This window comes from Hyla sarda, chromosome 3, assembly GCF_029499605.1.
Source record: "Hyla sarda isolate aHylSar1 chromosome 3, aHylSar1.hap1, whole genome shotgun sequence".
NCBI classification, from domain to species: Eukaryota; Metazoa; Chordata; class Amphibia; order Anura; family Hylidae; genus Hyla; species Hyla sarda.
Genome location: NC_079191.1, coordinates 64304075 through 64328960, shown reverse-complemented (window position 1 = coordinate 64328960; position 24886 = coordinate 64304075). Strand labels below are relative to the sequence as shown.

Below are 24886 nucleotides of genomic sequence, written 5' to 3'. Positions count from 1 at the left end.
ACTTTTTATTGTTTATAACAATAAAAAAAGGAACAATCATCTCTACTCCTGGTTACAAAAGATGTACATGATACAGTGTACAAATAGGCATACTAAAAAAACAAAAAACAAAATGCAACCATGCAACAAGAAAATAGTGCAAAATAATCAACAATAGAACCAATTAACTGGAATTACCAATATACGGTACATAGCAAGCATCAGGACAACAGACAATAGGTAGCACCATTGAGTAACTGTTGGTAGTGTGCAGACTCAGAGAGTAGTATAGAAGTAAGAGGAAAGAAAAGAATACGAAGGAAAAGGAATGTAGAAAAGTGCAATTACCATGTGGGCATGATGGAGAGTAATGTGGGCTATGGATCCAAAGATCCCAATGTTTAAAGGGGTACTCTGCTGCTCAGTGTTTTGAACAAACTGTTCCGAATGCTGGAGCTGGTGCCGGGAGCACATGATGTCATAGCCCGCCCCCTCATGACATCACGCCCCACCCCCTCAATGCAATGCCGTCACGCCCCCTCATGAGGGTGCCAGGCCATGACGTCACGAGCTCCCGGCGCCGGCTCCAACATTTGGAACAGTTTGTTCCAAACGCTGAGCAGCGGAGTGCCCCTTTAAGGAACTTGATATCAGCAGAGTTCGCAAGGGCATAAGCACGCTCATAGGCACAGGTGAGGTTAACATATGCAAGAACTTCAGACAAAGTAGGGACTGAGGGGGACTTCCAATTCCTCGAAAGGAGAAGTTTAGTGGACATGAGTAGGTGTGCGACAAATATCTTAGAGTTTGGGGGATATACATTAAGGTCAATGAGTAGTAGTTCGTAAGGCACATGAAATCCTAACAGTTTAGATATAACAAATTTCACACCTCTCCACAGAGGTTGTACAACCGGGCACTCACAAAGAATGTGAAGTAGCGTTCCAACATTTCCACATTGTCTCCAACAAGAGGAGGGCCAATTTGGGTCAATTCTGTGTAAACGGTTAGGGGTAAAATGCCATCTGAAAATTGTTTTCAACATGGCTTCTTGGTGGTTGGTACATTTAAATATTTTATTCACATGTAGTTAGGGTACTTGCCATTGCTCCATGGTAATAGATACCCCTAGTTCCTGTTCCCAGTGCAGCATATAATCAAATGGACACATTTCAAATTTCCCCCCCAAAATGTCATAGGATAAAGTAATACCTTTGGTATGAGAATTGGATGAATTCAGAAAGGAGTTTCGTAGGGAGTTTAATGGCATCAAGGAGACCAGTATTTAAGAAGCTTCTAATCTGTAAGCTTTTGTAAAATTCCTTATTTGAGATGTGATATCTTTCTCTGATCGTAGGGAAATGGACTGTATGGTTATCTTCTAAAATATCTTTTATTGTGAATATGCCTGAATCTTTCCAAGTCGTGAGATCTAGTCCTGGGATATATAGTCTCCGATGTTCTAATGGTATTGCAGATGTGGGGCATGCAGTGGCATGGGAAAATTGTCGTATGCTAGTATGCCAAACCCTATCAGATACATCAATAGATGAGAGATGTGTTTTATTAAGCTTAATGTGGGAACCAGCTGTTAGAAGCCTCAATTTTAATGAACATTCAGGTCTAAAATGCTGTTCTAGTTCTACCCATGGGATGGTGCAAAAGAGATACAAAAGCTTTGGGATTCGGAGCATCTTGAAGGCAGATAATCGGCCTAGCCATGGCAAGATCAGCTTGCCATAGGAAGCGATAGAAGCAGAAACTGATGATAGAACTGGTAGAAAATTCATTTGGAAGAGATGGGAGGATGGATATGTAAGCTGTATGCCCAAATAGGAGCCAGATTGATGCTGCCAATCTAGATGAAAGTCGGGTCGTAAGGTCGCTAAAAGATCAGGTGAAACACATACAGGGAGAATTAGGGATTTGCTTACGTTTAATTTGTAGTAGACATTTTGCTAAAAGAATGAATCAATAAAGGGGGCTGACAGGGAGGTCCGAGGGTTCGTCAAGGATAATAGTACGTCATCAGCAATCAGGGCAAGCTTGTGTTCTGTTTTACCAATAGAGATTCCTGTTATGTGTGAGTGAAGGTGGATGGCTAGTGCCATGGGTTCAATAGTAATGAGAAAGATCAAGGGTGATAGGGGGCATCCCTGCCGTGTTCCTTTCGACAGAGTGAACTCGTTGGATAGAGCACCATTGGTAAATACTCTGGCTACGGGGTTAGAGAATAGTGCCCTGTAGCTGTAGCTATTGGGCCTTCAAAGCCAAAAGCCTGCAAACAGAGAAAGCGTATTGCCAGTTCACTCTGTCGAATCGCTTTTCAGTATCTAGGGTCAGAAACACGGCAGTACTCTCTCAATATTGGACTAAAGATATCACTCGGTGAGTGTTATCAGGAGCTGGTCGTCCCAACGTGAATCCCCCCTGATCTCTGCTTAGTAGGCCTGGTAGAAGAGGGTGCAGACGCACTGCAAGAATTTTTGTATTCAAATTAGCATCTCCATTCAGGAGAGATATAGGACATAAATTGGAGGTCTGGTCGCTGGATTTACCAGGCTTAGGGATAGTCATGATAAGGGCGTCTAACATTTCAGGAGGTAGGGGACCAGTCGTCATAGCGGAATTAAAGACAGGGAGAAGATGTGGAAGTAGGGTGGGAAGAAAGCGTTTATAGTACTTGTTAAGAAGTCCGTAAAGGATATTGACAGCATCAACTATCTCCTGGACTGTGATAGGAACATTAAGAGAAGATAAAGAAGAAGGGGAAAGTTTAGGAAGGTTTAAGGAAGAAAGAAAGGAGTCTATACATGCCTGATCTGTTTGGGGACATGATGGGTCCATATTCAAGTTATAAAGGCTGGCATAGTAATTAGAGATGAGCGAAGTTACAGTACTTTGATTCTGCATGTAGTTCTCAGCTCGGCTAAGACTGTATCCACCTTTTCCAGCCCACCGGAGCACCTGAAAGCTGAACTAATTTATGCAGGCTAAAGTTAGCAACCGCCGAGCCGCGAAGTTCGTGACGAATCAAATCACTGTAACTTCGCTCATCTCTAATAGTAATCTCTAAATGCGTTAGCAATGTCCCCTGGTGATTGTTGTGGCTGCTGTGTTTAAGGATGTTCAATAACAGAGATGCCCTGTTTATAGAATGTCGTTTTGAGTTTCCTAGCTAGAAATGAGCCCATTTTATTGTCTTGAGTGTAGAATTTCAATCTAGACTTTTTTTTATTGTCTTTTCATAATCATAAAGTAACAGGCGTTTTAGACGGAGACTTTCCTGATTTAGATGACACTCAGTATTGGTGGAGAACTGCTGCTTCTGGAGCGCCTCTAAAGCAGCTATTTTATTTAGGGATTCAGTAAGATCTAAGTGTTTTTGTTTCTTTCAGGAAGCACCCAGTGGCGTGAACGGACTATGTCCTGTGACCAATTTCTGAGTGTGTAACCTTTTCAATAAGACATCTATCAATAAGTATGAGGTCAATCCTAGAAAAGGTATGGTATCTCGGAAAGCAATAAGAGTAGTCAGGTTCAAAGGCGTGTTGTAGACGCCAAATATCAAACAAATCATTTTTGGACAAAACTCAGCATGGTAAAAGGGCCGACGCTTCATCGGTGCCAACTGGTCCAGGGATGACAATACTACTGAGTTAAAGTCACCGCATATGACTAAGGCACCTCTGCGGACTGAATGATTTTTTTTCATACCTGACCTCAGAAAGCAACCTTGATGTACATTTGGGGCATATAAATTCACAACAGTATATTCGACATTGTCAATCATACAGACAAGTATAATGAACCTGCTGTGAAGGTCAACAATTTGGCCACTAAGCGTCACGAAAAGCTATCATAACACCACGTTTCTTTTTAGAATAAAAAGTGTGCACAATAATGGGAAATTTAGGCGTTTTTTTTTTAGAAGATATGTGCGTCTCTTGGGCACAAACAATGTCCACAGGTTTACGCATCACTTCACGCCACAGAAAGTCTCTCTTGTGAGGACTGTTGAGTCCATGTACGTTCAGTGACATAATGTCAATCCCCATTGTGATGTGGAGAGTAAGAAAAGGAATCTGCACACTACACAGAGGTATCACAGAGGTAAATAAAAGAATCTAAGGTATAAGATCACCAATTTAGTGAAATAATCTCAAGTAGTATCAAACATAAATAATAAACAAATAAACAGGTGTAGGTGAATTAGACTAGCAAAAAACACCAGTAGGTGGGTATGTGGAGAAGAAAAAGAAATATCTTAGCTAGCAAGAGCACTCATTCAGCAAGCTAACAGGGAACAAACCAAATGTCCAGCTGATACTCAGGTCGGGATAGAAGCATCTTGCAACTGTGAACAAGGAGTTGGAGATCGGCGAAGATCACGTATCTGAAAGCCACAGTCCATCAGCGATTCAAACCCGATATCCACAGAGGAGAAGATATGCCATTTATTCAGAGGCACAGTTCACCGATGTTCTTGAGCTCAAAGGAAATCACAGTGGTTGGACCCCTAATCCGCTAGTTTCTCCCTATCTTGGGGAATTTGCTGAAGTGAGAGTACTCCTTTAGGGCCCATGTACACTATGGAATTTCCAAGGGGAGAAATTCCGATGCGATTGCTGTAAATTGGATTTCGCTGCACGGAGCACACAAAGAAAATTCAGCGGCAGAGATTTCCACCGCTAAAATTCACCCATCGAAAGAATTAACATGTTGGTTCTTGCAACGGAATGCATTGCCGGCAATGGGGACCGACAATGCCTGAAGATTTTGTAGTGTGCATAGACCCTTAGGCTAGGAGTGCAAGTTGCAGATACGCCGCTGATTTTTTTTTTTATGCCACAACACATATGCAGCACATTCCTTTAGGCTATGTTCACAGGGCAGAATTTTTGAGTGGAATTCCGCCAAAAAATTCAGCTCGGAAATTCTGCAACCATTAGTGAACATTGGGGTTTATTTACTAATGTGACAGTTTTTTCTCTGGATTTGTACCCAAATTGTGTCGCACGTTCCATGCAACACAATTTGCGACCAAAAAAACCCAAAACCCTCCATTTTACATTTTTTCCCGTGGCCACGGGATAAAGGAGGCGCGGTCCCGGCAAAAGGTGCGTGTCCCCGACAGTTTTGAAAAATCCCAACAAATACCTTGGGAAAATACCTGTCGGGAATCAAAACCCACAAAGAAAACTACACACCACTCTTAGTAAATAAACACCATTATCTTCAATGGGGATTCCACTGTCCCATTTACACAGCAGAATTTTCACGACGGATATCATTCTGCGAAATTGTAAGGCTATGTTCAGATGGCAGTAATTCTGCATAGATGCGGAATTCTGCGGACGCATTAATTTGCATCTATGCGGAATTTCTGGGGAATTTGTGCAGAATTCATGTTGAATTTCCACATGAATTCCACATGAATACACAGAGCACATTTTAAAAGTACTTTTATTAATTGAAAAAGTTAAAATTTTGCACGGAATCTGTGCGACTTCCGCACGAAATTCGCATGAAATCCACTTTTAGCGGAGAGAGAAAAAAAAAAGCCCTTTGCACATCAATGGGCTTCCCAGATGAATTCTGCAAAAATATAAGACATGACTTATATTTTAGCGGAACGCGGAGTGCAGAATTTTAGCTGCACAGCGAAAATTCTGCAATGTGAATGTAGCTGGGGAATCCCATTGAAGTTGAAAAGGCTATAAACACATGCAGAATTTCTATGCAGATTTAATTGCGGAAATGTATGAAATGTATGCTGTGTAAACATAGCCTTCGGCTAGGATTCCACTAGTTTTTTTTACTGCGTGTTTTTCACTGAGAAAAACGTCAGAAAAAACGCCAGTGCAATTTCCTGCGCCTGACGCTCTTTCTGACGTTTTAGCATTTGAGTAGAAATTGCATTTTTTGGCCCTTTTGGCATTTTTTTCTAAATTTGTTAGGTGCCAAAAAAAAAAAAAAAATTATAATATAAAATAATATATATATATATATATATATATATATATATATATATATAAAATAAAGGATGCAGTAGGGATGGGAAAAAATTTATTTAACAACATTTTTATTTTTTATAACGAAATTTTAATAAAGTGTGTATGTGTGTTTCACTTTTTTCCCTCAATTTTTAAAAAACATTTTTTAGGTAGTACTACAACTACTCCCAGCATGGAACAGACTGTTCCATGATGGGAGTAGTAGTACTTGTACTAATAGACATATCGCTCTGGTGTCACTCCTGACACCCGATACAATTGTCCATAATATAGCAGAGATGCGGAGCGGCTCTATACAGTGCTCGCATCTCTGCACTATACTCCAGGCCGGCTAGTGATGTGAATAGAACATCACTCATTCATATTTTCCACCCAGAGTGGGGATTGGCCAGATGGTTGTAGCCAATCACTGCTCTCAGAGGGAAATATGAATGGTGAGTGGCCGGCCGGAGTACAGAGCAGAGATGTGAGCGCAGGAGAAAGTCGCTCTGCATCTCTGCAATAGATAGGACGATCGCATCGTTTGTTAGGAGTGACACCTGCTGTGATCTGTCCTTAACTGCAGGTACTACTACTACCAACATGGAGCACACTCTGCTCAATACTTGGAACTGTAGTACCTGCATGAATTGACAGATCACAGCGAGTGTCACTTCTGACACCTGTTGCGATCTGTCTATTAATGCAGGTACTACAGCTCCCAGCATTGAGCAGAGTGTGCTCCATGTTGGGAGTAGTAGTACCTGCAGTTAAGGAAAGATCACAGCGGATGTCACTCCTGACACCTACTGTGATCCTCCTGTATAATGTATAGATGCGGACGCTCTTCTATGGTCCCCTGCACTGACGTATATATATACACCTATTCATATTTCCCACAGAGAGTTGTGATTGGCTGGAGCCATCTGGCCAATCACAGCTCTCTGTGGGAAATAGGAATATGTGTATATATACGGCAGTGCAGGGGACCATAGAAGAGCGGCCGACCGCATCTATAAATTATACAGAAGGATCACAAAGGACTCGGGGCAATCTGTCAATTAGTACAGGTACTACTACTCCCATCATGGAATAGTGTGTTCCATGCTGGGAGTAGTAGTACTACCTAAAAAATTAAAAAAATAAAGAAAAAAAGTGAGAAACACAAACACTACATTTTTAGTGCCCTGCCCGCACACATACATTGATCCCTGTTTAAAAATTAATACAAATTTTGTTATAAAAAATACAATTTTTTCAATCACTACTGTATCTTTTTATTATTTTTTAATGGTACCTTACGAAATTTTATTAAAAACTCCTTTTGGATCGCTAAAGTCCAAAAAAGAATAAAAAACACCTGCAAAAACGCCAAAGTTAAAACATGGTGTTTTTCTTGGCTTCTATAGGAGAAAAACGCCATAGGTTCAACATGCTGCTAATTTGCAAAACCGCCAAGGAGCTGGAAAAGAATGAAAAAACGCCAAAAGGATTATAAAAACGCCAAACTGAAAAATACAAAGTGGAAGAAGAATTTAGCAATTTCTCATTGATTTACAGCTAACATCTGGCCTCAGCGTTTTTTGCCTGAAAAAACGCCATGTGGCAGAATTGGCATTTTTCTTGGTGTTCCCCCCACAAAAAAAAAAAACAAGTGGAATCCCACCCTAAGACATGTTTAAGTTTATGAGACTCAAGCGGAATCTATTTTTGAAAGCACAGAAATTCCTCTAGAATTCCGCAAAACTGGGAAAAATCTGAGCAAAATTTGAGCGGAAGAGAAGAAGTTCCGCCCTGTGAACATAGCCTGAGGGTACGATCACACGTACAGGATCTACTGCATATGTTTGCTGCCTATTTTGTGCAGCTGATTTTGTTACCTATTAACAAATATACAGTAGATCCTGTACGAGTGAACGTACCCTAAGGGAGAGCCCAAAATGCACAATTTCTCAGTCGTTCTCCCTATTTGGTCTTAACAAATTCTACATCATATTGCTGCTCTGTGCTGAAAACGAGTGCGTCTTTTCACCCTTCCCGGATTACTGGATGTTGGATTAGTAGAAGGTCACTATGTAGCAATAGGTGATACATCTCTGCTGCAGATAGACTTTCCCTGTCTTCTAGACATTATATTTTCTAATTCTGAGGAATCTAATGCTATCATACCACCCCCCTCCTTTATGCGGTGCCATCGACCCTGTGATGACTTTTATACTGTATAAGTCTCCCATATCATTATCTGGTGATGTGAAAACACAGGAATAACAGATGTATCGTCCCCTTCAGCTGTTGCTGTACGCGTATGTCCCGTTCTGCTGCACGTCCATTATTCATAAGATTAGGAATGTATTAACACAACATTGTGACAGCGAGCTCCGTCTGTATGAAAATGTGCTGTTATCTCGCTTCACTTGCCCCTAGCCCGTGGTTACGGCGCCGATGATCCCGGTCTACACACATTAATTGCTGGAATAACCGCACACATATCTATATACGCTGAGCTCTACTGACGTAGTGGAGCTGAGTTTGTCAATTCATTCTCTGGAGTTCAAGCAGAGGCGTCACTAAAGGCTCATGGGGCTATGGTGCAAAAGTTCAGCTTGAGTCCCCTTTTCCAGTATTACCGTATATACTCGAGAATAAGCCGACCCGAATATAAGCCGAGGCCCCTAATTTCACCCCAAAAACCCAGGAAAAGTTATTGACTCGACTATAAGCCTTGGGTGACTCCCCCCCATGTAATCATCCAGACCCCCGTCATCCCCCCCCTTTCATCATCACCGCCTGTCAATCCCTTCATCAGTGGTCTTCAACCTGCGGACCTCCAGATGTTGCAAAACTACAACTCCCAGCATGTCTGGACAGCCATCGGCTGTCCGGGCATGCTGGGTGTTGTAGTTTTGAAACCTATGGAGGTCCGCAGGTTGAAGACCACTGCAGCCTTCGTCATCATCCAGCCCCCCCCCCCTCCCTTTTGTTTTGTACTCACCTCCCCTCGGCAGGAAGTTAGGGTGAGCTGGTCCGGGCAATGTCACTAGTCCCGGGGCCGAAGCGCGGAGAAGAGGGCCCCCCCGGTGAAAATGGACAGCCCGCAACGACTTACCCTCCCCACCGGACGGTCCCTGCAGCATAGATGGCCCGGACCAGCCCCCCCTAACTTCCCACAGAGGGGAGGTGAGTACAAAACAAAAGGGGGGGGGGGTACTGGATGATGACGAAGGCCGCAGTGGTCTTCAACCTGCGGACCTCTAGAGGTTTCAAAACTACAACACCCAGCATGCCCGGACAGCCGATGGCTGTCTGGGCATGCTGGGAGTTGTAGTTTTGCAACATCTGGAGGTCTGCAGGTTGAAGACCACTGAGAAGGGATTGACAGGCGGAGAGTTCACTCGAGTATAAGCCGAGGAGGGCATTTTCAGCACAAAAAATCGTGCTGACAAAATCGGCTTATACTCGAGTATATACGGTATGTGGGTTTATCGTAGATTTAAGTATTTTTCTCATTGCATTTCAATCTGTAGTGACAATCCGGACATTTCTGTATCAGACAGGATGTGCTCTGGATCCAAAAATCCACAGCAAGTCTGAGATCACCTCTAGGGTTTATAAGACCAGTTTTCACACAAGTCTGTTTTGTGGTTCGTAATACATAGCCAATGTAAGTAGGCCTTCGGCTGTCTGGGCATGCTGGGAGTTGTAGCTTTGCAACAGCTGGAGGCACCCTGGTTGGGAAACACTGGTTATAGAGGAAGACTTTACAGTCATACCAGGACCATGGGAAAGCGGACTGCCTTACTGTCACATACAAGAAAAGCAGTAAAACCGTCACCATCTATAACGAGGCAGCGTTATCGCACTCCACCATGTAGCGGAGGACAATGCCCCTTTGACACTAAATTCATCTTCCTTTGCGCTCTGTTAATTATTGCCCTCCATAGAAGCTTTCATCCAAGCTGCCCATGATAAGCAGCGTCGGGTGGTGCCGTGTACAGTATATCATCACTAACCTCTATGATCTCCAGCATCTCCACTCTGGTGATTTTACCGTCTCCGTCCAGGTCATACATATTGAAAGCCCAATTTAGTTTCTGTTCAAAGCTTCCCCTTGAAGTGATGGACAGTGCACAGATGAACTCTCTGAAGTCGATGGTTCCATCTCCGTTTTTATCAAAGGTTCTGAAAGCGTGCTGGGCAAACTTTGATGCGTCCCCGTATGGGAAAAACTGTCAAAGAGAAAGATAAAAAAAAATCTTTAAGTATTTTATATAACGTTGATGTAAGATATAATGTTGAGGACAAGGCACCAGTTACATAATGGTTTCTCTAACACTGAGCTCTGAATCCTCTGGTCTAGCTATAGAAGTACATGATTCAATTCTGACTGTCTGCTTCCACCCCTAGGGGGAGCTGAGGAGCTTACAGCAAACTGATTAGACATTGAACTCACTTGAAAAGCAGTATGCAGTAAGTATGCAGTAAGTGTCTATCTAAGCTCCTCACATTTCCATGCAGGGAATTTGAAACTCAGAAAAATAAAATGCTGACGTCTATAATAGGCGAATAGTAAGGAACTAATGTTTCAGTAGCAGAAATCTACCAGCATGCTGGGAGTTGTAGTTTTGTGGGATCTGGAGGTCCCCAGTTTGGAGACCACTAATCTATAATATATCAAGAGATCACTTTGTCTCTGATTATCTAATGAGTCGACCCCTTGCAACCAGGGAGAGGACTGTAGCATAGAAAGAGGTAAGTCTAGTTTTCTTTTTGAAAAAATTTTATGCTAGCCACCTGGGCAGGATTTTTTAAAAAAAAGGTTCAATCTGTCGGGAGCTCGTGACGTCATAGCCACGCCCCCTCATGATGTCACGTCCTGCCCCCTCAATGCAAGTCTATGGGAGGGGGCGTGACAGCCGTCACGCCCCCTCTCGTAGACTTGCATTGAGGGGGCGGGGCGTGACATCATGAGTGGGTGGGGCTATGACGTCACGAGCTCCCGCCGCCGGATTCCAGCGTTCGGAACAGTTTGTTCCAAACGCTGAGCAGCGGAGTACCCCTTTAAGGAAATACATTTATAGGACCAGATTTCTCACTTTGACTGAAACCAAAACTGTCTCTTTTTAAGCTTATAGCAACCAATCACAGCTCAGCTTTTATATCTTATATCTTTAAAGTGAAAGCTGAGCTGTGATTGGTTGTTGTGGGCAAAGAAAGAGATTGGTTTCAGGCAGATTAGTACATTTGTACCGCAACACACTAGCCAACAATGATCACCACAATGATCGTGATATCAAGCAAACATATTTATTAGATGTATAATGCAAACAAGCCCCAAAATACCCAATGAATAAAGAACAGACTGCAACTTTTCTGTTTTTAAAGGAGTATTTTTCCTTGGGAATATGAGATTTTTTTTTACATATGGTCACTCTGGGTCCTTCGGGTTCCTCTTTGGATGTCTGCCACTTCCACAATTTCCTGACTTACCAAAACCTCACAGACGGTAATGTCAGCTACAACCGGCCAGAGCAGCAGATTTGCAGTAGAGTAAAGTCTCCAGGTGTCATCATAGTGTATACAGGCCTGACATAGATCATGGTATAGATAGGTTGTTAGCACTGTGTAGGCCATGGTACATGTAGAGGTAGGTACATGTAGAAAATTAAAGGTCCCAGCTCTCACAAAGTTCTGCTAGAAAAGTTGTCTATTGCAGTTTCACATATCAGGGCATACAGGACTGCTGAAGAAGGCAAGGTGTGTACCGAAACGCATCATGTATGCTCTGATATGTGATGTTTCAATAAACAAGTTTTCTAGCAGAACTTTGTGAGTGCTGGGACCTTGACTTTTCTAAATGTACCTACCTATCATGTATGCTCTGATATGTGATGTTTCAATAAACAAGTTTTCTAGCAGAACTTTGTGAGTGCTGGGACCTTGACTTTTCTAAATGTACCTACCTCCCCAGGGCCAGAAAGGGTCATACAGAACGGATCTGCAGCGTATTTTACACTGCGGATTCGCCGATGACCGGACCCTAAATTGTGCCTCCAGCTGTTTCTCCGTGTGCTGTTCGCAGCGGCAATGCACCACTTCGAGCAGCCACACGTGCCAGTGAGTCATCGCGCGTACTCAGGAGTGACCATGATGTCTGAGTACACTGCGCATGCGTGATTACTCACAAGTCCTTGTGTGGCTGCTTGGAGCTGCGCATTGGCGAGCAGCACACAGGGAGGAACAGCTGGAGGCACAATTTAGGGACGGGTCATCGGCGGATCCGAAGCATAAAACACGGTGCGGATTCATTCCGTGTGAATCTGGAGGCACAAAAGACCAATATGGTCACAAGAACGCTGCAGAGACCGGGATGCCGCCACTCCAACGCGCGTTTCGGCACGCTGACGAAAGTCAGCGTGTCGAAACGCGCATTGGAGTGGCGGCATCCCGGTCCCTGCAGCGTTCTTGTGACCATATTGGTCTTTTGTGGGTATTACGCAATATTTATTGTACTATGCACTTTAGTTCTGACATGTTGTTTATATGCCAATACACAGCACCTTATATACTTTTTATTTAGCACCTTACATATACTGTTTACAGATTTGCTGTACCTACATATCGTATCCTTTTTATGTAGATTGGTGTTTGTGTTAATATATTTGACGCTACTTCATCTTGTATGCTATACCCCTTGATTGCCATCGTGGTTGCAGGGTACCTGGTGTTGCTGCATTTTTTTATGTATTGTTTCCATTGTATGTGTGTTTGATTTTAATGTATGTCAATAAAAATTATGTTTTCATATGGGCATAAATGACTCCTTTGGCTTCAGCTTATTGATTTATATTTGTATTTGGAGTCATAATAGCTTTAGGGGACATTACTTAAAGGGGTATTGCAGGATTTTTTATTTTTTTTTATTTGACTATGCTACAGGGGCTGTAAAGTTAGTGTAGTTCATAATATAGTGTCTGTACCTGTGTGTGATGGTTTTCTCACAATTCTTATGTGATTTTCATCCCAATATTTATTTTTAACAGCAGACAAAATGACTGTTGTCTCGGATTTTTCCCAGCTTGCAATGCAGTCGAGACCTGACTCACTAGTCAGCTGATGACAGGGAGCCTGTCTGCTTTAATGGGTGGAGAGAGCAATCTGCAAGTAATGCAACAGCTGGAGGCACCCTGATTGAAAACCACAGGTCTGCAGCTCATTTATGTTTTAATGGGTGGGGCGGCTGATGTGTGGGAGGGAGGAAAATGGTATCATGGGATTTGTAGGCAAAGAAGAAAACTGAAAACAGGAAATACAAGTTGACAGAAAGCTAGCCACAGTGTTCTGGTAATCTCACAGCATAGCCATTTAGCCCAAGACAAGCGCAGATCCTTCCTAAACATGTCCATTACTGTCTGCAAGGTACGTACTAAAATCCCCTTATGGTGGATAACCCCTTTAATAAAGGGGTACTCCACTGCCCCAGCGTTCGGAACATTTTGTTCCGAATGATTGGTGCGGGCTGCGGGGGTCGTGATGTCATGGCCACTCCCCCTCAATGCATGTCTATGTTCCGAACGCTGGGGCAGTGGAGTACCCTTTAAGGAGGGTGTTACAGTGGTCTTTTTTGTACCACACACTTTTTATCTCTGGTTTTGTTCTGTCTTTCTATATCTAACCTGTTTAGGACATGATGCTTTTATTTACTCTTTCCCCAAATTTTAAAAGCGGATGTGACCTTGCAGAAGAAGTAGGTTATGCCATGTAAATTAGGCGCCATTCACGCTTTCGTCCATACCTAACATAGATTAAGGCATGAGAATTTAGTGAGGAGTGACAAGCTGTGGTGGATCTGACATTTCTTTTTCCTTCTTATATTTGAGCTCCTAATAGCAGCACAATACATGAAACGCTCTGAGGCTTTCTGTAGCAATCTCTGCATGGACTTAATAGTTCTGCTTTTCTGGTTGTGGCTTCATGACATAAACTTTACAATCTGAAGCCAAGAGGACACGGCTGCAAGCGGTTTTCCTCCCGGATTGTAGTGTGTGATCCACGGAAGACACATCTCATGGATAGATATCACACGCCAGTGACAGATGGTATACATGGCTGCCTGTAGCTACTGCAGAAATAAATCCCCAGCGGTAAAACACCTCAGAATGGTCAAAAAAAGGAGATTTGAACTCTACATCAGCGCAGTTATATTATTGTGCACAAAAGACAACACAAGCTACTGTTACAAATAATGATATGCTAGGGGTACAAGCATCATGTATGTTGTATCCTCTTCTGTCTCATAAACAATACTTTACATTGCATCTATCGGGAAATGGCGGTTTGGTCTCTATGCAAACTAAATATTCACACTATTCCAGGGCTGGTGCAAGGATTTTACTGCCCCTTGACTCTGCCTATTGGCTCTGCCCTTTGACGTGCCCCACTTTACTACTGGGGTGACACACTGTAACAACCCCTCCATGTAATCTTTTTACTACTCTGGTCACACACTGTAACAAACCTCCCCCTTTATGTAATTACCTTATTTCTGGGGTGACACACTGCAACAAACCTCCTCCTCATGTAATCACCTTACTACTGGGGTGAGACATTGTAACAAACCCCCTCCTCATGTAATCTCCTTACTACTGGGATGACACACTGTAACAAACCTCCTCCTCATGTAATCACCTTATTACTGGGGTGACACACCGTAACAAACCTCCTCCTCATGTAATCACCTTACTACTGGGGTGACACACTGTAACAAATCTCCTCATCATTTAATCACCTTACTACTGGGGTGACACACTGTAACAAACCTCCTCCTCATGTAATCTCCTTACTACTGGGGTGACAGACTGTAACAAATCTCCTCATCATATAATCTCCTTACTACTTGGGTGACACACTGTAACAAACCTCCTCCTCATGTAATCTCCTTACTACTGGGGTGACACACTGTAACAAACCTCCTCATCATGTTATCTCCTTACTACTGGGGTGACACACTGTAACAAACCTCCTCCTCCTCATGTAATATCCTTACTACTGGGGTGACACACTGTAACAAACCTCCTTCTCATGTAATCTCCTTACTACTGGGATAACATTGCAACAAACCTCCTCCTCATGTAATCTCCTTCCTACTGGGGTGACACACTGTAACAAGCCTCCTCCTCAAGTAATTTCCTTACCACTGGGGTGACACACTGTAACAAACCTCCTCCTCATGTAATCCCCTTACTACTGGGGTGACACACTGTAGTAAACCTCCTCCTCATGTAATCTTACTACTGGGGTGACACACTGTAACAAACCTCCTCCTCATGTAATCTCCTTACTACTGGAGTGACACACTGTAACAAACCTCCTCCTCATGTAATCTCCTTACTACTGAGGTGACACACTGTAACAAACCTCCTTCTCGTGTAATCTCCTTCCTACTGGGGTGACACACTGTAACAAGCCTCCTCCTCAAGTAATTTCCTTACTACTGGGGTGACACACTGGAACAAACCTCCTCCTCATGTAATCCCCTTACTACTGGGGTGACACACTGTAACAAACCTCCTCCTCATGTAATCCGCTTACTACTGGGGTGACACACTGTAGTAAACCTCCTCCTCATGTAATCTCCTTACTACTAGGGCGACACACTGTAACAAACCTCCTCCTCGTGTAATCTCCTTACTAATGGAGTGACACACTGTAACAAACCTCCTCCTCATGTAATCTCCTTACTACTGGGGTGACACACTGTAACAACCCTCCTCATCATGTTATCTCCTTACTACTGGGGTGACACACTGTAACAAATCTCCTCATCATTTAATCACTTTACTACTGGGGTGACACACTGTAACAAACCTCCTCCTCATGTAATCTCCTTACTAATGGGGTGACACACTGTACCAAACCTCCTCCTTATGTAATCTCCTTACTACTGGGGTGACACACTGTAACAAACCTCCTCCTCATGTAATCTCCTTACTACTGGGGAGACACACTGTAATAAACCTCCTCCTCATGTAATCTGCTTACTACTGGGGAGACACACTGTAACAAACCTCCTCCACATGTAATCACCTTACTACTGGGGTGAAACACTGTAACAAACCTCGTCCTCATGTAATCACCTTACTACTGGGGTGACACACTGTAATAAACCTCCTCTTCATGTAATCTCCTTACTACTGGGGTGACACACTGTAACAAACCTCCTCCTCGTGTAATCTCCTTACTACTGGAGTGACACACTGTAACAAACCTCCTCCTCATGTAATCTCCCCACTACTGGGGTGACACACTGTAACAAACCTCATCCTCATGTAATCTCCTTACTACTGGGGTGACACACTGTACCAAACCTTCTCCTTATGTAATCTCCTTACTACTGGGGTGACACACTGTAACAAACCTCCTCCTCATGTAATCTCCTTACTACTGGGGTGACACACTGTACCAAACCTCCTCCTTATGTAATCTCCTTACTACTGGGGAGACACACTGTAACATACCTCCTCCTCATGTAATCTCCTTACTACTGGAGTGACACATTGTAACAAACCTCCTCCTCATGTAATCTCCTTACTACTGGGATGACACACTGTAACAAACCTCCTCCTCAAGTAATCACCTTACTACTGGGGAGACACTGAGGTGCAGATTTCTTTACAGGGTAGAGAGGGAAGAAGTAATGGTAGAAAATATGGTTTAATGGGCAGGGATAATAGTGGAGCACAGGTCTGGATGGATAGAAGTAATGATAAGGACAATGGCCGGCATTTATCATTGTAGGTGTAAGGGAAGAATTTTTCTACACCTTTTTTTGTGTGCTGTAATGTGTAGGAGAACCAAATTTATTAAATGGTCGAGAGGATTTGATAAATTTCTCTCTTCACATACACCAAAAAGCTAAGCTAAGTCTGGGCTGGTGTAGTTTTAGAGACTTTTCAGTGGCTTTGTACCTTTTTTGCGCCTATTCACAAAAAGGCGCAGTTGATGAAATTCTTCCATATCATGTGTATCGCCAAAATCAGTGGATTACTCAAAATCAGCAGAAATGTGTAAACCAAAAGGCGCAAAAAAAGGCACAAATAAACTCTGCTTGCGCCTTTTTTGCACCTTTTCTAGATAAAAAAACTGTTTAAAGGCAATGATAAATGTCGGCCTATGTTTGGGTGGATAAAGGTATTGGTGGAGAATATGGATCAATTGACAGGTATAATGGTGGAGAGTACAGGTGGATGGAAAATAATAATTCTGGAGACATATTCGTTACTTACAGAGTGGACATAAGTAATATAGGATATAGAATGTTATGGTGGACAAAGGTAATGCTTTGGAAAATGGTTGAGTTGTAAGAGGTCATGGTGAAATAGATGGTTAGGTTGACAAAAGTAAAGATAGAGACTATGGCTAGTTGGAAAGAAGTAATGGTGGAGAATTTAGTTGTGTGGACATAAGTAATGGTGAAGTGGAAAGTGGAAATGTTGAAGTAAATGGTTAAAGGTACAAGTAAGCATGAAAAATATGGTTGGGTGGGAAGAAAAAATACGAAAGAATTAGTTGAAGTGGATGGACAGAGGTAATGGGGGAAAATATTTTGTGGACAGAGTTTATGGTGGAAAGTATTTTTTTGGACAGAGGTAATAGTGTAAAGTATACTTGAGTGGACAAAGGTGGTAATGGTGTGGTAACTGTGATTAATCATTAGACGTAATGATGGAGACAATGACTGGGTGAAAATAAGTTATATTGTGAAATAGGGTTGGGTGGACTAAGGTAATGGTGCAGAATATGACAGGTTGGAAATAAGAGTTGAGAATATGGTTGGGTGGACAGAGATCAAAGTTAGAGGCAATAATGGAAAGGACATGTATACTGAAATTACACATCAAGTGGTGGAAAGTGGTAAAAAGTAGAGGCTAGGAGGATGGACAAAAGTTAAAACAAATAACACACTATAGTAAATAGATATACAGGGGAGAAGAGTACAGCAGAGATGATGAAATGGTATAATAAAGAAATGATGGAGAATACATAAGGCTACATATAGGCAATGCTGAAGAAGACAGAAAGGATGGACAGAGATAATATAAAGCATAAAAAGGGAATTTGAGATAAAGGATGAAAAGACAGGAGGTGGGTAGAACTAGATCTGATGGGTGGACAGAAGTAAAGAGGACAAGAGCGGAGGATGGATGGAGGCAATTACAAAGAGGATGAGAAAGAGTACAGGACGGGAACAGAGATAATGGAATGGATGGATGGTGGAAAGAGATAATGCTGGGAGATGAATGTGGGGAGGAAAATAGATAATGGGTAGAATGGTCGGCAAGACACAGTAACATAGTTCATAAGGTTGAAAAAAGACCAGAGCCCATCAAGTTCAACCTATAACCCTAATGAGTCCCTAGTGAGTTGATCCAGAGGAAGGCAAAAAAACAAAAACCTCATACTCGAGGTAAAAATTCCTTCCCGACTCCAAATATGGCATCAGAATAAATCCCTGGATCAACATTCTGTCCCTATAAATCTATAATCCATAACCAGCAATGTTATTATTCTCCAAAAATGCATCCAGACCCCTTTAAAATTCTTTTACAGAGTTAAAGGGGTACTCCACTGGAAAAAAAATTTTTTTTAAATCAACTGGTGCCAGAAAGTTAAACAGATTTGTAAATTACTTCTATTAAAAAATCTTAACTTTCTGGCACCAGTTGATTTAGAAAAAAAAAGTTTTCCAGTGGAGAACCCCTTTAACCATGACCACCTCCTCAGGCAGAGAATTCCACAGTCTCACTGCTCTTACAGTAAAGAACCCCTGACTGTGCTGGTGTAGAAACCTTCTTTCCTCTAGACGTAGAGGATGCCCCCTTGTTATAGATACAGTCCTGGGTATAAATAAATTATGGGAGAGATCTCTGTACTGCCCTCTGATATATTTATACATAGTTATTTGGTCGCCCCTAAGCCTTCTTTTTTTCTAAACTAAATAACCCCAATTCTGATAATCTTTCTGGGTACTGTAGTCCTCCCATTCCCCGTATTAATCTGGTTGCCCGTCTTTGAACCCTCTCCAGCTCCACTATATCCAAGGATGTCTATCGCCCGACACCCGGAACATGCAGTTCCGGGCGCCGGGCAGGTGAATTTCTCCAGCCCTTAGCCCTGCTTCGAACAAGCAGGACCGGAACTGAAAAGCGAGGTGGTGCTCAGCAGTCTGTATGGAGCGGGCTCCCGACTCCTGCCCGCTCCATACTCTGCAGCCCTCAGCTGTTCTCAGTAGCCGTGGGCCGCTACTAATAGCCAGAATGCGCCCCCCGCAGGGTGATCGCGGGGAGGAGATCCATTATAGAGGAAGCTGGAGGGCTGCTTCCCTGGTGTCAGTGGCTCTGTCATAGATCCTGGCTGGACTAGGCTCTATCAATGGATCGCAAAGCACAAAGATCAATGGAGTTCAATAGAACTCTATTGATCTGTATGAGGAATCTAATTATTGCTTATAAAAGTCTAATAAAGTGTAAAAAAATTTATAAAAAAGTTTTAATAAAAGTTTAAAAGACACACATTAACCCCTACCATGTTAAAAGTTCAAATCACCCCCTTTTCCTATACAAAAACATGTAAACATAATAAAAATAAACATATTTAGTATCTCTGCGTGCGTAATTGTACAAACTATTAAAATATAACATTATGTATCCCATACTGTAAATTATGTAAATTTAAAAAAAATACCAAAGCACAGAATTGCAATTTTTATAATATCCCAGAAAAAAAAGTTAAAACGCGATTAAAAAGTCAGATCAATACCAAAATGGTACCGATATAAAAAACAGATTATAGCGCAAAAAAATGAGCCCTCATACAGCCTGGTATGCGAAATCTTTAAAAAAAAAAAAAAAAGCTACAGGGGTCAAAAAATGGCAATTAAAAAGAAAATAGTAAACGTGTCGGAAACTATACAAATCTGGTATTGCTGTATTCAGGACGGCCTAAAGTATAAAAATAACATGTTAGCTTAACCACAAGGTAAATGGCGTAGAAAAGAAAACCACCAAATTTGCTAAATTATCTTTTACTATCTCAATTTCACTTCACCGATCATATATATATATTTTTTTTTTTTGGGTTCGGAGAATGTGTTATTGAAAAATGGAGAGGTATCATTATAGTAGGTAGTTATGGCTATTATAGGGCGAGGAGGAAAAAATGAGAGTGTAAAAGCAAAAATTGGTCCGAACAAGTTGATCACTAGGGAGACAAGTAGATTTTGCTCCGTTTTAGTCCCGTGGAGAAGTAGTTATTTATTAAATTTCCACACGCCTGTATATCTTTCTTGTACACTGGTGACCAGTACTGTACACAGTATTCTATGTGTGGTCTGACTAGAATTGTAGAATTATTTCCTTGTCATGGGCATCTATGCCCCTATTGATGCACCTCATGATTTTATTTGCCTTGGCAGCAGCTGCCTGACACTGGTCACTACAACTAAATTTACTGTTAACTAAGACTCCTAAGTCCTTTTCCACGTCAGTCGTCCCAAGTGTTCTCCCATTTAATACATAATCCCAGCCCGGATTTTTCTTCCCCATGTGCATAACCTTATATTTATCAGGGTTGAACCTCATCTGCCACTTCCCAGCCCAAACCTCCAACCTATCCAGATCCATTTGTAACAGTGCACTGTCCTCTATTGTGTTTACCGCTTTACAGTTTAGTATCATCTGCAAAGATTGCTACTTTACTATTCAACCCCTCTACAAGGTCATTAATGAATATATTAAATAGAACAGGACCCAAGACTGACCCTTTTGGTACCCTCCCTACTAGTAACAGTCACCCAATCAGAATAAGTACCATTAATAACCACCCTCTGTTTCCTATCACTGAGCCAGTTACTTACCCACTTGCACACATTCTCCCCAGTCCAATCCTTCTCATTTTATGTACCAACCTTTTATGTGGCACTGTATCAAGTGCTATGGAAAAATCCAGATATACTACACCCAGCGATTCCTCCTGGTCCAGTCTGGAGCTGACCTCCTCATAAAAGCTGAACAGATTAGTTTGACAGGACCGGTCCCTCATAAAGCCATGCTGATATGGGTCATACATTTATTTTTATCAAGATACCCTCAAACAATTTACATACAACGGAGGTTAAAGTAAACGGTATATAATTCCCAGATCACCTTTTGACCCCTTTTTAAATATTGGCACCACATTTGCCATGCGCCAGTCCTGGGGAACAGTCCCTGTTACTATAGAGTCCCTGAATATTAAAAATAGAGGAATGTCTATTACATTACTTAATTCCTTTAGAACACCGGAGTGAATGCCATCTGGACCTGGAGATTGGTCTATTTAGATTTTTTGTAGGCGGCACTGTACTTCTTCCTGGGTTAGACAGGTGACCTGTACTGGGGAGTTTACCTTATCAAACTGTATTTCACCTGCCAATTAATTTTCCTTGGTGAATACAGTGGAGAAGAATTTGTTTAATATACAGTGGTCCCTCAACATACGATGGTAATTCGTTCCAAACGAGCCATCGTTTGTCGAATCCATCGTATGTTGAGGGATCCGTGCAATGTAAAGTATAGGAAGCTGTACTCACCTGTCCCCGCCGCTCGAGATGGTGTCCCCGCCGCTCCCGATGGTGATCCCGGGCCTCCGCTGGGCTCTCCGCTGTCTTCTCCGGTCCTCTTCTGTCTTCTCCGGTCCTCTTCTGTCTTCCGCAAGGCCTTACTGGGCCTGCGTAGCGACGTTATTACGCCGCTGCGTACGCCATTCCTATTGGATGGCGTGCGCAGCAGCATATTGACGTCATCGGAGAGGGACGAGAAGACGCCGGAAGACCAACACTGGACCCGGAGGGCACCCCGGAGCATCGTGGAGGGGTAAGTAATACTTACCGCACCACACGGGGGAAATTAAGCTGCTATCCGGCGGCAGCTTAAGCATTTGGCGCTGCCGGATAGCACTTAATGCGATGGCCCCGACATAAAAAAGCATCGTATGTCGATTTCATCATATGTCGGGGCCATCGTAGGTCGGGGGGGTCACTGTATTTGCTTTTTCCTGATCCCTGTTTATAATTTCTTCTTTATTGTTTTTAAAGGGCCAACAATTTCATTTTGTACCTTTTTGCTACTTATATAGTTAAAGAACTTTTTGGGGTTAGTTTTACGCTCTTTGGCAATGAGTCTTTCTGTCTCTATTTTTGCGGCTTTTATCTGTTTTCTTTTACATATTTAAAAAAAAAAAATTCTATAGCTTTTTTAATACTTCTTCACTGCCGTCCTGTTTTGGTAGTTTAAATGCTTTTTTTTTTTTGGAATAAAATGACGGTAATGTTATTGGAGACAAAGGGGTTGATAGGACAACAGAGTGAATAGAAGAGGGGAAGATGGAAGGGTTGATAGAGGGAATGATTATGAGGACAAAAAAATAATTAGAAAAAAAGAGGGCAGAATATAGTGGATGAAATAAATATAATGTAGAGGACATAAGGGTGTAAGTAAAGGATATAATCAGAGAATTGGTTGGGAACGTAGGTAAGAGAGGACAGAAAGGAAAAAAAGTAATATTATAATAATGAATGCACAGAGGTAATATGGCAGAACAGAATATATGTAAAGGGGTTGTCCAATCAGGACCACCATTGTTTATATGATTTATTAGTATATAAGTACAGTATATAAGAACATTATAGAGAGTGGTTGGGTGGCTTGTGTTCTCACACCAATCTGTTTTTTTTAAGATCCAGTGGATTTTCACTGAACCTTGCAAAATCAGTTTACAGAGAGCTAATAAGGTTACTGAGGCAGATCACAAAAAAGGCGTAAACACTTTCAAAGAAAAGATGGGTCTGGCTATCGGATTGTATGAATTCATGAAGAGCCGTGATGGGATTTACTAGACTCATTTAGTATACAGTATTCAGCAGAAACGGAAAACAATCACATCCCGGCCACCAAATCAATTCCACTCTGCAATTCCGCTGGAACTGAACTGTACAACCAATAAAGGAAAAAAAAAAAAATCAACAATGATTTTTTTATTCGTTCACTAATGAAAAACAAAAAGGCGAAAGCAAACGCAGCAGGACTGAGCGCTCTAACAGATCTATTCCACTTCACACCAGTGAGTTGGGACAATGTCTCCAGGTTCAATAGAAAGAGATGAGTGATTATTTGCTCTATGGAAATCACAACTCAACCACCATATTTTGGAAATGGCAGTAACCAGTTGATTGCCATAAATCCAGCTCCTGAGACACAGCAAATTTTACTAGAAGACAGATGGCCAAGCATCTCACCTGCATTAACCACTGCAGGGAAAATTTAGTGTAGTGGTCCCCCGACATACGAACAAGGCCCCGACATACGATCAAGCATCAAAATATGATGCTTCTATGTGTCGAGGCCACCGCAAAAATGGCTATCCGGGAGCGCTGACTGCTTCAGCTTCTGCCGGATAGCCCTTTAATGTGCCCCATGTGCCCCGCTCAATGATACCACATGTCCCCGCTGCTCCGGCCTGTCAGTTCACCGCTGCCCTATGCCCTCGCTCTCAGTCACTGTCATCACGTTGCGTAGGGCAGCGGCGACAGAGGAGCGGCGGACACATGTGAGTATAATTGAGTATCCATGTCCCTCAACATACAATGGCTTCAACAAACGATGGTTGAAACCAATTACCATTGTATGTTGAGGGAGTACTGTATTAGGAGTTGTTCACACAAGTAGAATTCGAGTCAGACTAGCACCAGGAAAATCCACTGCAGACCCCATTGAAGTCAATGGAGTCTGACGAGTGCTGCTGATGTCCAGTGTGCCGTGGATGCACAGGTTTTATTTTTTAGTTTTTTTTGCTCTAATGAAGGAGCAGATGAATGGAAAAAATAAACCTTGTCTAATAGATGAGCTGCTTTAATCCACCACAACGGGCTCATAATTGGGGCCCTGTGTGGAGAACCCTATTTTTAATGATGTTTATATGATCAGACATCCTCTGTACCAATGAGTACGTGTACCAACAGCTCATTCGGCTGCTACGAGGTTTTATAGAAAAGAAAGACCAGCTCAGGTTTTCATCTGCGTCTGTGACAGCAAATAAGGGTAAGGAATCCAAACCAAGTCTTGTAACCCCTTTCTCCAACAAAGGACAAGTAGTGTGGTGGATAACTAAGCCCCCGACAGGTATTTATTAGACAAACTAGATGGCCTGAATGGCTGTTATCTGCCAAAGCATTCTATGTTTCTATGCTTGCCCCAAATTGGAAGGAATGTCATGGAAGGAACCAAGCCTCTCTGCGTGTATGTCCATGATTTTAATCAACAGTAATAGCATGTATTCCTATAGTAAATTATATAGAACAGGGGGCTGCAGAGAGCATGATTTGGTGCAAGGTGTAGATCCTGGTCTGAAAATAACTTTAAAGATCTAGCAGAGCTGAGCAGTTGGCACAAACAGTGTGATATCAGTATGTGTTAACTAAGGACTGCAGGTAACCCTATGGAGATGCAGAAGTCTTCAGGATGTATTTTTCTTACTGTAACTGCAGATTATTTTTAGAAACTGAATATTTTATAAAACTTTCCATGCAAGGAACAGGGGAAATACAAGTTGCTGTATGGCAAAGAAGAATGCCTTAATAAGAAGATATTTTGCCAAGTTTCCTGTATTCCCATGTACTAATAATAATTAATGCTTAATAAGATAGAGAAAAATGATGTCATCGAATGTAAACTGTACGTGAAATGATTCATAGTCCTCATAGGTTAAGTTCTTATCTATCTTCCTGGGAAAAAAGTATATTCATATATTGACACAATGACAGTCCCATACAGGTGCGCTGTCCTAGACCAGTGTTTTCCAACCCAGTCCTCAAGGCACAC

At 42.2% G+C, this 24886-nt stretch overlaps 1 protein-coding gene across 1 annotated transcript in view; it reads right to left on the bottom strand.

Annotated features, from left to right (window-relative positions):
• Window positions 1–24886, bottom strand: part of VSNL1 (visinin like 1) — a 214220-nt gene that overhangs the window by 10458 nt on the left and 178876 nt on the right. Inside the window, exon 3 of the mRNA XM_056564242.1 lies at window positions 9986–10201. Coding sequence (XP_056420217.1) covers window positions 9986–10201 — 216 coding nt within the window. The remainder of the gene's footprint in view (window positions 1–9985; window positions 10202–24886) is intronic.